Here is a 14,433-nt window from a genome sequence, read left to right as displayed (position 1 = left end):
ATGACCAGTGCCCTTTTCAGTTTCCCTTGGAATTCCAGGGCTGTGTTTTAGTGGTTTGCTCATAAGAGCTTCTTCCTTATCTTTAAAATACCAAACCCTGACGCAGTGCAAAGATCTCCACTATAAGATGCAGCCAATATATAACAAAAGCAGCTATTAAACAAGTAGGACTGGAAGGTGGGTGGCAGGGGTGCACAGAGGGACAAAACAGATGCCCATAAGTCCGTTTCTATGAGTCAGTGTTTCTGCTGTAACAACACAGAATCATCACCATAGGACCAGCGAGACAAGCTATGCTGACGGCAGGCAGAACTGCTCTGAGGCACGGGCATTAGGAGAGATACAGGTTCGCGGCGGCAGATTCAAAGGCAAAGGAAAGGGTTAAGCAATCAGTGCATGCCATTCCTGTATCATTCCATATTAAGTCCCTGGGCAGTTATTACAAATAGTTACCTGCGGTTTCCAGTGGGGGAGGCGACCACACTCTGGTCAAGGGGTTTTGGAGAAACAGGTGCAATGAAGTCATGGTCAAACACTTTATTTACTGTAAACTTTAGACTTTGCTCAGGAACACAACTGAAGCTGCCCCTCAAGTCCCTGCCTACAACACCCTGTTTGAGCAAATAAGAGGAGCGGGGAGAGTCCGTGTTCACAGCTGAAAGGTCCGAGATACTCAAGGTCCTCCAGTGCAAGGGTGCAGGAAGGAAAGACTCCTTCACATACAAATTACCAGCAGCAATATATATTACCCCTAATACTTGACCAATGAGGTAGATCCACGGGAAAAGTCATCAAAACATAGCAGCCCCAGGTCCTCTGGGACTGAAGCCTTTCAGACACAACCTGACACGTTCCATGCAAAAAAAGGAACCGAACTGTACAAGAAACAATCACTCGAATATGCTTTCTCTTTTTTACAGCTTAAAAAAATAGAAAAAGGCAGAAGGCTGTCCTTCCTCCTGCACATCTCTATACAATTTTATTCTAAATGTATTACACTCAAGTTAAATAGTCTGTTTAGTGTTTTGTTGGGGGGGGTTCATAAAAAGTAGAAAAACTGTATTAGAGCAGTGAGTCGTTTGTACTACAATTCCTCCCTTGTGAATCAATGCTATCGTGAGGCACAGTACCTTGACGGTTCAAAAGGTCTTCCGTGCCTGGGGGGTCCTCACACAGCAGTTCGCTGTCTTTCTCCTGCCCCAGGTGACATCCACTGTGCTCCCCAGCATAGTCGGTTCTGCTGTTACTGTTGTTGGAGTAGCCATTCCCACAGGCCTTCAGAGAAGACCTGCGCAGGCACAGAAGCTCCTGGAAGGCAATCCTGAAGTCTGGGCTCCGGCAATAGATGAGGGGATTGAAAGCAGAGTTGACATAGCCCACCCAGTTTAGAAGGATGTAAACTTCCTTGGGGATGAGGTTATCCTGGATCACGTGCACTATGTTGACGATGAAGAAGGGCAGCCAGCACAGGGTGAAAGTGCCCATGATGATGCCCAGAGTTTTGAGGGCTTTGTGTTCCTTCAGGCAGAACTTGGAGGCCCTGCGATGTCCATGCCCGCTCCGCCCATCGTGCTCCACTTGGCTGAGGTTTTGGGCATGGAAGCGGCCCTCAGATCTGTCAATCTTCTGGAGCTGCCTTTGGGCCACCTGGAAGACCCGGGAGTAGACGAAGACCATGACCACCAGGGGAAAGTAGAAGGACACGATGGAGGAAGCAATGGCATAAGCTTGGTTCGTGAAGAAGTCACAGCAGGTCTCCTTGGCATAGCAGTTGATGGCTTCCTGGTGGGTGGCCCGGTACCAGTGCATCTGGATGGGCAAGAAGGAGGTAAGGCCTGACACGACCCACACCATCAAAATGACCACCCGGGCCTTATTCTTGGTCAGCAGGCTCTGGTACTTGAAGGGTGATGTGATAGCGAAGTAGCGATCCACTGCGATCACGCACAGGGTCTCGATGCTGGCCGTGACGCACAACACGTCAATGGAAGTCCAAAACTCACACCAGAAGTTGCCAAAGGTCCACATTTTCATGAGGATGTGGCTGGCCCCAAAGGGCACCACCGCCAGGCCCATGACCAGGTCAGCACAGGCCAGGGAGGTGATGAAGTAGTTGGTGACCGTCTGCAGACGCTCGAACCTGGCGATGGCTGTGATGACCAGCACGTTTCCAAACACGATGGCCAGGACGATGAGCGACATGACGATGCCCATGCCCACCACCCACGCCTCGTTCCGTTCCTGCGTGCCATCTTGGTCCGGCGCGTGGCTTCCGTTGGGCGCCAGCAAGAAGACGCTGCGGTTCCCGGGCTGCCCCATGGCGCGCAGGCTGGCAGGTGAGCGCACTGGCTGCCGGCGCACCGGCCGCGCCTCAGCGGGCGGACCTCCGGCGCGGCGCTGCGGGCAGCGAGCGGACGCCGGGCAGCCTCATTCAGCGGCCGGGGGGTGGCTGTGCTGGGGGCGCGTCCTGCACTCAGCTTGCGGGGTGCTCCGGGCTCCCCGTGCGCGTTGGACCCGGCCGGCGCGCTGGAGAAGCAGCCCCGGAGTGCGCGCTGCCCGTTATGTGCACAGGACTTTAGGGAACTGCCCTCCCCGTGACGTACGGCAACTTTCGGCCAATGGCGGGCGGGCAGTCCCGAAAGGGCGAGGTCCCCTCCCCTCCCCGCCCTCCCCTCCCCTCTCCCGCCCCCTCCTGGGGCTGGCCCGGGCGGGGCCCAGCTGCTCCAGGGTGGCGGCCGGGCCACCTCTCCCTGCCGGGCTTCCCTGCTGGCCCCGAGGCCTGCGGCTGGGGCTGGCGCGCTCGCCGGCCGACCCGGGAGCCTTGGGCTCTTCTGGGGGCTGCTACCTGTCTGGCCTGGGCGCCTGGGCGGCCGCTCCCCAGCATTCGGAAACAGAGACGACAGTGCCCACCCAGACACGCACGGACAGGCACACAGGCACCCCGACAGACATGCCGAGACTTATACAGAACCACAGCCACCGACACGGAGACACACCCGGCCGGCGCACCCACAAGCACACTCGCGTGAGCGCGCACACAGAAGCCCACAGCACAAAGTCACCCCTGTCCAACAGAGACGGGGCCAAGAAACAAACACAGAAGCACCCAGAAGCCCAGAGGCACGGGCACACACACAGAAAGAAGTAAACAACACACAAACGCTCGCTTGGGGGGCAGGCAGAGCGCCACAGATTCGGACGTCCCCGTCCAGGTACTCCAAACCCCCTCACTTGTGCATACGACCCCCCACACTCCCCCTCCCCCCGCAACACACACACGCACACAGGGCACATTCCCTTTCAAACATTTGGCAGGACCACAGGAGGCGACTTCAACAGCTGCCCGATTTCCTCAGCACGCTCACTGTCAAGTACTTTTGGTGCCCTCCTTGGGAATTTGCAGGCATTGAGACATACAATTTCACCCCTTGGTTTTCATTCGGAGCTGGAGCTGGGGTACGCATGTATGCATTTGGGGACAGAAAGAGAAGGTTGTGCGCTTAAATGTGTAATTCTTGGGAGTGTGGCATCACTCCCTGGTTATCTGTGGGAATGAAGATGAGTTGAAAATGGAATAATTTTCCTTTTAACCTCATCTTCTTCAGCAAGCCCACTGCAACTAGAAAAATCCTTTCATCTGCCATGCAGTTTGTTGATCTGTTGGGTCGAGCCATATGAAATTGCCACTCTTCTGTGGTTTCTGACTTTAAAAGTGTCAATTTCATATGGCTCAGACTATTAGGATGTGTTAACATTAAGAAAGTTTTGAAACCACGGGAAAGAAGATAATTTCTCCTTTAAAAAAAAAAGTCAGACCAAGCCTTCAGACTAGGGTCTTTGTCCAGGAAATATTATCCTTTGCATCTGGGGTATGACTTTACTGTTAAAAAGAAATTAATTTTCAGGGTTTGATTTCACAAGTATTAGTAGCTTCTTTGAAAGACTGAAAGCATTTCATGCAGTGTAACCAAACATACTTTGTAGATTACATAATAACATAACAATGGCTAACATTTAGGGAACATTCTGCTATGTACTTTTCATGCATTATTCCATTTAATCCTTCCCACAGTCCCATGGTGGGGGGAGTACTATTTTTAGCTTAATTCACAAATGGGGCTCAAAGAGGAAAATAGCTTGCCCAAGGGCACAGGGCCAGGCAGTGCCAGAGGCAGGAGATGAACCCAGGTCTTCTTGACTCTAAAACTCATCTTTTCGAGGTACACTATCATCACATGCAGAGGGGAATGGAGGCTAGACAAGAGACTACAACCAAAATTGGAATACTCAGGTTCCAGACCCCCTGTCATAGCACTTTCTAGCTTACCTTCCTTAGGCACGTCAAAAAGATGGAGCCTAATTTCTTCCATCTCTAAGTGGAGAATAAAGTCACTTCCTTTGGGCGGAGTGAGAATGCAATATATGATAATAAATGTGAAAGTACTTTTGCACATATATATGCCACACAAACATGGGTTATAAATGAAATGTATACAAATCACTTAGTAGTTTAGAACGTGTTTTTAGTCTTCTCTAATAGAACAATCAAATACTTTAGGACAAAAGTAACTTGGGTCTTTACTGTAGAAGTAAAGCTCAGAAACAAAATTTAACCTGCATGCTCCCTTTAACTTCCTTTACCAGCCAGAGATTGTTTTCACAGGACAGATGCCTTAAAAAGCAAATATTTCCCATCAAAGGCGCAAATATTAATTAAAGATCAATTATGTTCCTATGGTTTTCAAAATATACCCACCCCATATTTGTGTTTTCCAAAACTGGCTCTGGTATGATGCATTTTAGGAAGAAGCAGTGTCTGTTATGCAACACAGTTTCTTTAAATATACATCTAGCCCAAATTGTGGAACGAAGCCATTTAAAACCTCCTTCCTCTTTGCGAAGCTATGGAATAAATAAGCATATTGTTTAACCTTCCCATAAAGACAACAACAAAAAGAACAAAGAAAGCCCTTTTAAGACAAACACTAATTGATCATTTAGATATACACATGAGTCATCTAAAAGTTTAACTTTGACTATTTTGGAAACACCTTTTTAAAAACCCACAAACACTAAATCAAGAAGGGAAGACGGCTTATGTCAACGAGGAGGTTCCAGGCTCTTACCCATCAGCTTTCCCAAATGGACAATCTCTCCTTCTCTCCCCCCACCCCCTTCTCGCCTTTTCTTTCTCTCTCCCTCCCTCTCTCCCTCCCTCCCTCTCCCTCTCCTTCTCTCTGCTGCATCACCAAGCTGGTAGGAATTTCAAGATGCTGTCTTCACACCAAGAGTCTTCTCCTGACCTCCTCTTAGAGTTACAGGAGTAGAGAGAGTTAGAATGGGACAGAGTTTAAGAGATCATTCCGTTCATTTCCCCCCACCCCTCCAGTTTGCAAATGAGGAAACTAAAGTCCAGAAGTAAGAAGTGTCTAGTCGAAGGTGGCAGGCAAGATAAAGGGTCCAGGCCTGCTCTTTGCCCAACGCTGTCACTTCATTTCCCAGCAGAGTACTTTGGCCCTGCTTACTAGGCTTGCAGCCTTAGCGACTTAGTGCTTCAGCTGAACTGGAAAGTTCTTAGACTACATGCACCTTCTTCTGATGTAAGAAAAAGCAGGCTCTTTTATGGTAATTGATAGTGTCTAATTACATATTTTGTCAATCCCTTAAGACACTGATTTGTCGTTTCCTGCCTGCCAAACAGAAACAAAACAAAACAAAACAAAACACATTTTGATTTACTGAACAAACGTTTGAATAGGAGTAAGGTTCCGTGGTGCCAGGGAATGTCCTCACACCATTAGCTGGACAGCTTAGGAAAATCTTATCCCGTTCTTGGCTTAGATGAGATTCCTTTCATCTTTATGATCCTCTGAGCAGAGAAACATCTGTAGATTTCTTTCTAAAAAGTGGTCTTAAATGTCTGTCTTGAATATTACCTCTGTATACCTTCATCCCATTAAATTTACATTAAAGGAGATTAAATGCATGTAAAGTGTTCAGCATCCTCCCTTGCAAAAGAGATAACTCTTACTGTTCTCTTATTTTTGAATCAAAATGTACATGTAGAATGCACATTGATCTTATCAAGTCCTATGTGTGAAAGGACACTTTGAACGTGAATAATGAGTAATTTGTTTTTAATTTGAATTTCTGTGAAAAAGAATGAAAACAGGGACAAAGCTTGGTGCCTTAGAAAGAAACATGACTGAAAACTTACCATTACCACTGAGTTATATAATATGCCGGGTGTTCATGGTTTTTGAATGAAGCATCTTACAGTCTGACCAGCCTGTTACACAATACATGCACCAAAACTCTCAGACAGCTCTAGCAAGGGCAAGCTCACCAGAACCTTCTGCCTTTGTATGTTTCTGACTGTCCAGATAGTGAACTGAAATCCATCTTACAGCTTCTGCCTGCGGATTTTAAGTCTGCCCCCTTGAGGCCACTCAAAACAAGCCTCCTCTCTCTTCCCCAAGACTGTCCTCAAGCTTTCGGGAGAATCCCTTGGAGTTCTCCTGAGCCTTCCCTTCAGCTTAAATATCCCTCGTTCCCTTGGGTTTGGAGACTCCTTTCCATCATGGCAAATCTATTCATACTTGGGTCCGTCAGTGTCTAAACTTAACATCAATACCCGGAATGATCATAAACAAGTCCTCAAATAATCAATTTGCAGTCACCTTGGCAACCACAAAGAAGCAGAGCAACCAACAAAGCTTTCGGAACAGCTGATTATACCAGATGAATTTAATTTCCTGCTGCGCTAGCGTTTTATGAGAGACATGCTAATAAACTCTCTACGTCTCAGGGGGACTGAACAAGAGGAGATGGCTTAAATGAAAGCAGGAGCGACTTCAGTTTGTTATATGAAGGGCTCCTTGGCCTGAAGACATCTGAAGAGGCTAACCTCCAGCAACTTTTCTCAGCTGGGGCTTTGCAAGAGAATTAAACCTCGCAGAAAACGGAGTGACTCTTCTTACCAATTCTCCCAAGAATGGTACCTAACTATTACCCTCCTAGGGATATAAGAGAGAGATTAAGTTGTTACATACAATGTAACGGATGCCTTAAGGCATAGGGCTTAATTCTTTTGCTGAATCTGAGGGGCATCGCTTGGTGTCTCCTGCAGATATGGGAATGAACGGTGTGTGATGATGTGTACTTCCGTGTGATGGACGCAGTTTGGTGCAGAGGAGGGAACATGGCTGGGGGATCAGGAGACCCAGGCTCTGGGCCCAGAACAGCTATAACGTTATAAATAACCTTAATCAAGTCACCTTCTTTCTTTGAGCCTCAATATCCATCCATGACATGAGGTTGGCCTAGGTGACATCGAAGGCCCTCCTATTCTAAGCTGAACGAGGCTGTTGTGGGAAGGAAGCATGTGGAAGGTCTCTGAGGAGTTGAGTTCTTGACTCTGAAGCCATTGAGGAGCTGGCGAGCAAAACCTGTCAATACCCTACAAAACAACTTGGCTATGTTCCCCTCCCCACCCCAAACTTCACCATTGCGATTCCTGCTATTCCGAGTAACAGGTGTACCATTATTTACTAAATATTTTTTTGACATTGACTTATTTCTAAAATGCAAATACATTTATTTTTAAAGAATATTTTGTATTACTGCCATTACTGCATGTGGAAAACCAGTGTCATCTGTCATAAATAGAAGGTAACCATGAAAACGAAACCATGTTAATAAATTCTAGCTAGATTTTGTTGCCTGCCAAAGTTCTGAGCCTGAGGCTTGCTCTCTTTTTATTGAAAAGGAAGATTAGCAAGTGCTGGGGAGATATTAATGGTATTCTAGCACTGAATGGTACTTTCTCCATCTATTTTAAAAGATGGAAAGAAAATCAAAAAGGGAACAACTCCTAAGTACTACACTGTTTTTAACGTAGTGTTATTGAAGTATTTAAAATCATTTCTTCTTCCATCTAAAGGGATCTCAGCCCCAGACTTGTGCTACTGAGACCCACCGCTGTGATAGAAAAAAACATTTTTGTTTTGGAACCAGGTGGGTCTGGGTTCCAATGGCGACTCTGCCCTTACCCAGTTGAGTGCTTCAAGCAATATGCTTAAGCCCTCTGGACCTCAGAGTGGTTCTTTGTAAAAAGGGGATAAAATTCCCAGAATGGTTGTTGAGGTAATAGAAAGAATGCATGAAAAAGTGGGTTTGGAAAGGAAGGGAGAGAACCAAGAGACATGACAATAGAACAGATCAGCATAACTTGGATGGGTTGAGGGTTGGGGAGTTGAGTCAAAGGAGACAGGGCCATTGCCCAGCAGTGGCATGAGGGTCTTTAGGACAGGAAGTGGTGATGAATTCAGATATGGCCATATAGAATTTGAGGTTTGGACTGGACATCAAGATAGAATATCATAATGATTAGGAGATAAAGAGATTTGGGGTGATGTATCTGTCGGTGGTTGTCATTACGCTGGACGTGTTCCCTGAGCTGCAGTGTACCCACAGAGGATGCCTTTGGTGGTTAAATGAAATAATGCATTTAAGGAACTTAGCACAGAGTTTCCAAAAGTGTTAATCATCATCATCATCATCCTGGATTTTCCAGCACACCTCCAATTTCAGGACATTTTATTCATTTCTCCAGGGGCAATCTTTTAAATGAATAAATAAATTGATCCAACGGAGAAACAGAATCTTTTGAATACATCAAACTGCTAATGTACAACCTTTGGGATGGATTTTTGGGAAATGTCTTAGGTTGGATTTCCCAGTATCTGCTGCAGAGATGAAGGTTTGTGTGCAAGTGATTGATGGAGGAAGGAAGAGAAACCAGCCATGGAGGGGAGAGGCAAAGTCGGTGTGTGGCTTCGGGCAGTGACCCAGGCACAGCCTGGTCCTCTGGGGAGCTCTGGAGCAACTCTGGAGCCAACTGCTTGGTGTGAAGGCCTGGTTCCTCCGTTTCTGAGCTGTAGAACCCTGAACAATTACTTACTTAATCTCCTTGTGTCTCGATTTCCTCATCGGTAAATGGGAGTTGTTGATAATAGTATCTCACAGTCTCATGGGGTTGTTAAGAAGAACAAATGAGTTCATATCTGCAAAGTGGTTAGAACTGGCTTGGCACATAGTAAATTCTAAGTTAACTATTGGTATGAAACTCAGAGATGCCGTGGAAAGGTCTGTTAGCTATGGCACTCGGGACACCTACCACAGGGAAGGGCTTGTCTACGCAGCCTCTTGGGCTGAAGAACTGCTAACTGCAAACCTCCCAGGGTTTGAGCCTCAGAAAAGAAAGTGCATAACGTGCGGTGGGCCCTACAGGCAAGAAGTAGAATGATTGTGGGGATCAAGCAGTGTTTGCTGGAGCAGAGGAGGGCATGAAGTAGGGCTGAGGGGAGAACAGAAAGCTGGCCGTGGTGGGGGAAGAAGGGCAGAGGAAGAAAAGTGCCTTCGGTCCACTCAGGAAAGGAAACAGGGCCAACCTCTCTCCAAAGCAATGTCCAGTGAGAGATCTCACTGGGTCAAGGAGAGGAGGTCCGGAGGCCCCAGCTAGGCTAACCACTGTGGGGCAGTGAAACATGCCCTGGGCCCAGAGGAGGGGGAGCCCTGTCCTGGCCCTCACAGCTCTGTGTGGTTGTCCCTCCCCGGGTCTCAGTCTGGTCCTCCGTCTGTCAAATAAGAAGGCTGATTTGACTAATGGCATTGAAGTCGAGGGGTGGTCAAGGGGCCCAAGAGACAACAAACACAGTTCTTATTAACTGTGTGTGTATTACATACAGGAGCTGGGCATAGCGCCTTAGACATACTCTCCTCTTTTCTCATTTCTGTGCAACGTTATGAGGTAGATGCAGTTATCCCCATTTTACAGATGAGAACATGGAGGTTTTTTAAAGAAATTACAGCCTGCCCCAGGTAACGTGGTAGGTAAAAGGAGCAGAAGGGCTTCAAATCTAGTTCTGTCTGATTGGACGTCTGACCCTGACCCACTAACTCAGGACTCAGGTGCGGAAGTCCAGCCAGTGCAAGGACTGCATGTCCAGGCTGGGAAGGTGGGAGTGCCCTTGCAGCTGACTTTTACCAGACGGCTGGGGTAAAGAGGCAGCAGTTCCCAATCACTTATGGGGAAAAAGGTTAAATGACCAAGATTTGGGGTCAAGCATCCTGATCACAATTTCTTAAAAGAGAGGGTGGATGTCAGAATTTGGGTGTCACTGGCCATGAGCCTCTGAACTTTGTCCATGTCCTTCCTCCACTCCTAGTGCTCTTCCTTCCCACCTCCTTCCCTTCTCCCCTCCTCCTGCACAGGTCCCCAACCCCAACACACACACACACACACACACACACACACATTTACCTAGATATTCTTAAAATATGGGGCTGAGGGATATTACAAAATACGCAGTTGAACAAAGGTCCTTGCCTTTAAGAAACTCACACGCTGGTAAGGGAGGTGGGTACATGAACCTGCCTGCCATGTAATGAAGTAAATACTGTGATAGAGCTAGGGACTTGGTTTTGTGGGCAAAATGACGAATTCGGTCCTCTGTCTTGCCACATAAACGCTGAGGAGGAGACCTAGGGAAAACCTCCAAAAGAACAGGTGAGCATCAGATAACAGGGAGTCTCTAGCCAAGAGACTAATGAGATTCTTAAAAAGAAAAAATAAATTAGCAGAGCTGTTTGGAGAGTAATTTGGTAGAATTCACCAAAATGTAAAATGTATATATCCTTTCATCTAGCAATTCCCTTGTTTGAAATTTGTTCCTTCAGTGTCAGATATATAGGTCAAGATCCAGTTTCAATTTTGTTTGTCATAAAGAATAAAACAAAACTAATTGTTCAGAAAGGGGAAATGATTAAGTAAACCAGAAGAAACCCATATATCATGATGTGTAATTATTAAAGAGAATGAAGTAGATCTAAATGTGTGGACTCCGGAAGTTGTCCATGCTTTATCATTAAGGTATAAAAGCAAATTGTATACCAGGTTGTATAGAGTTATTTCAGTTTTGTTGTGTTACAAACATCTGTGGCAGAGTTTTGGGCATCTCAGTTACGTCTCCCAGGTCCTGCTGAAAGCCCTAGGGGGTCACGGTTGGCCATTAAACACGGTGCTGCCTCTCAAGGATTTACTGTAACCCGGCAAAGATAAGAAGGTTAATGATATGACAGGGTGTGTGGTAAAGGCTAGAAAAGAGGCTTAAAATAGATCCGCATTAACAGAAGCCTGGCCCTGTTCGTTATGTGAGGGACGATGAAGAGAAATCAAAGAGCTGCATTCGGTTGGTGGCCATGAGCTGGGCGTGGAGGACAGACGTGACTTTGGTAGTCAGGTGTGGAAGGAGGGAATGCCACAGAGAAGAAACCATGGGAATGGATGTAGACGTGGGAAACTTTGAACTATGCTCGAGAAACAGCAATTATTCCCAGAGAGCTAGGCCACCTGGTCCATGGGTCGGGGAACATAAGGTGTGATTTGGACTATGTATTTTGGAAGTCCCTGAATGCTGGGATAAGGAGTTGAGGTTTACAGGAAATCATGGAAGGGGGTGGGATAGTCCGGAAAAAAGCCCAGAGTGGGATAAATGAGACTATTTCACAGAGGTGTGAAATAGTCTCACAGCTATTCCATTCCGCCAGAGGGGCGGATAAGGAAAGAAACCAATGCGGCCAGGGAGTGACATGGTGCTGCCCCCATGGCTCTCCGCTTGGTGCCAGGTGTTTGTTTCCTCCTTTGTAAAGCAGATATGGACTCTTCTCCTATCTACCGCCGCCGGAGAGGTGGTGAATCAAATGCACAAGTGTGTGTGACTGTGGGGCTGGTTGCCAGGAAAGGGCTGCTTTCCTATAGGGACTGTGTTTATTGCTGCAGGAAAATACAGGACAGACCTCAGCAAGAGGAGAGTTCAGGCTGACACAGGGGGAGGGACCTGGGGCAAGCTGTGGGAACATATGGGGTGGTCATCTGGGCCACGGAGCCTAAGAGGAAGTGAATGGATCTACATGCAAAATCCAGAAACAGCAAGAAACCTTTTCTTATCTACCACACCGGCAAAATGTAATGCTTTACAAAAACTCAGGGTTGGAGCAAGACTCAGGAAGACCCTGTTACCACACATTACAGTTACATGGTCATTGTCCCAAGCAGGCAGATCTGTAACATATATGGAAAGGACGGTCACTGCAGTTTAGCAAAATAAAAAAAAAAATTATTTAGCATAATATTATTTAGAGTAGTAAAAAAAAAAACTGGAAATAAGGCTGCACAATGTATTGACATACATGGATGATTATGCAAACGCAGATACTTGTAGCAGCTTTATTCATCATTGCCAAACTTGGTAGCAACCAAGAGGTCCTTCAGTAGGTCAGTGGATAAATAAACTGTGGTCCATCCAGACAATGGAATCTTATTCTGCACTAAAAAGAAATGAGCTATTAAGCTATGAAAAGATATGAAAGAAACATAAATGCATATTACGAAGTGGAAGCAGACAATCTGAAAAGGCTACACACGCTGTGTGATTCCAACTCTGTGAATTTCAGGAAAAGCCAAAATTAGGGAGAGAGTAAAGAGACCAGACGTTGTCAGAGGTTAGCGGGGAGGGAGGAATGAAGAGGCAGAGCACAGAGGATTTTTAGGGCAGTGAAACTAGGCTGCATGATACTATGATGGTGGATATATGTCATTGTACATTTGTTGAAATCTTTAGATTGTGCAACCCCAAGAGCGAACCCTGACGTAAACTATGGACCTTGGGTGATTATCATCTGTCAATGTAGGTTCATCAACTGTAATAAATGTACCTCTTTGGTATATATATGTGGGGGCAGGGGTATAGGGGAAATCTCTGCACCTTCCTTCTCAACTTTGCTGGGAACCTAAAACTGCTCTAAAAAATAGAATCCATTATTAAAAAAAAAAAAAGAGGAAGCTCTGTACCAGCTGATATGAAAAATAGAATCCATTATTTAAAAAAAAAGAGTAAGCTCTGTACCAGCTGATATGAAGCCAAAATATATTATAAAAAGGGCTCACTGTACAACAGTGTAATATATCCTCATTTGATAAACGAACCATGGTATGTGGCGTCTACCTAACAACACAAGTATGTATCAATAAGGAGATATGCAAATAGATTCAAAAACTGAGTGCGACTCTACAGTGGATTTTATCCTGCAGTTCAAAAGAATGAGATCAGTAGGGGTGATAAAGATCTCTAAAAGTTATCTCTAAGATACTAAAGGAAAAGGGTTGAAACAAAGTAGTATGTAAATCACCTTTTTGTATAAATAACATATGTTTCCATTTTCACAAATATACTCTGGAAAGACACTCAGACACAGTTAGCAATGTTTAATGTAGGGGACTGGTGACGGGGAGATGGGGCTGTGGGGAGGGCAGGACAATAGGCTTTTACTTTCATCTTTTATTCATCTGTTCTGTGAGATTTTTCACTCTGAGTACGATTTTTTTTATTTAACTATAATGAACATACAGTGTTACATTAGTTTCAGGTATACAATATATAGTGATTCAACATTTGTACACACTTCTCAGTGCTCATCATGGAAAGTGTGCTCTTAATCCCCTTGGTCTATTTTACCCATCCTTCCACCCCACGACGAGTACTATTAAAAGGTGTAATTTAATAATAATAATAAAAGTCATGCTCTCAGAATTCTAGAATATACTGTCATGGCCACAGAGTCCTTCCTTTTGACTACCCTTTTTTGGTGAAGAAACTGAGATACAGTTTAACCAAAAGTGGGTGAACTGAATGATAAGTCATCTCGTCTATGGAGACCAGGAGTGGGGGTGGGGAGGGGCCGTGCAACAGATAACAGCCAAGACGTAAAAGTAGAAATTGTTAGAATTTGTAGTAACTTCTTCGGTGGGGGAAGAGGAAGGGTGTGAGAAGAAACTAGGAAATGAAAATAGAAATGGCAAAAACCTGAACAAATGAGGAAGTTCTCCGAGAAAAGCCTGAGCTTGCCGAAGCTGTTTCTGGGACCCGTGTTCTGTTCGGAGTGTGCGTGTGTGCGGATCCCTGCCTCTGTCTGCTGACGTGACCCTTTCGGACAGTCCGGTGGATTAGCAGGGCTAGGAATCATTCTGCCTCAGAATTGCGGTGCCCCTCTCGTTTGCCCAGCTCAGTGGAGCCCCCACTTCAGCAAAGGGGGCCTCAGTGCAGCACAGACAGCAAGGGGACTGGCGGGAGGCCCCGGGTCCCCTGCCACCTAGGGCTGCCCCACTCCTAGCCACCTTCTTTCTGTCTCCTGCTTCTGCGTAAATTAGGTTTGTGCCGATTTTCCATTGCTAAAAAGATCCCCACTGATATTCTGACCCTTCCAGGGTCCAAATGGGGAAACTAAGACCCACAGTGAGGAGGGAAGCTGAGAAATATGGTAGAGGTGGGAGAAGGCATGGGTCAGAAGCCAAGGGCTCTGACTCTCAGTTCC

The 14,433-nt window shown here is 46.1% G+C and overlaps 1 protein-coding gene across 1 annotated transcript; it reads right to left on the bottom strand.

Annotated features, from left to right (window-relative positions):
• Window positions 1-522: 522 nt before the first annotated feature.
• Window positions 523-2,508, bottom strand: ADRB2 (adrenoceptor beta 2). The gene has a single exon (XM_032395356.1). The coding sequence runs from the start codon at window positions 2,317-2,319 to the stop codon at window positions 1,063-1,065; it is 1,257 nt and encodes a 418-aa protein (XP_032251247.1). The 5' UTR covers window positions 2,320-2,508; the 3' UTR covers window positions 523-1,062.
• Between the last annotated feature and the right edge of the window lie 11,925 nt (window positions 2,509-14,433).

Source organism: Phoca vitulina, unplaced genomic scaffold (assembly GCF_004348235.1).
Source record: "Phoca vitulina isolate PV1807 unplaced genomic scaffold, GSC_HSeal_1.0 scaffold83, whole genome shotgun sequence".
Classification (NCBI taxonomy): Eukaryota; Metazoa; Chordata; class Mammalia; order Carnivora; family Phocidae; genus Phoca; species Phoca vitulina.
This window is presented reverse-complemented; position numbering and strand designations above follow the sequence as displayed.

Excerpts from the sequence above, each read along its gene's own strand:
- ADRB2 (XM_032395356.1), bottom strand. The coding sequence starts at position 2,319 with ATGGGGCAGCCCGGGAACCGCAGCGTCTTCTTGCTGGCGCCCAACGGA.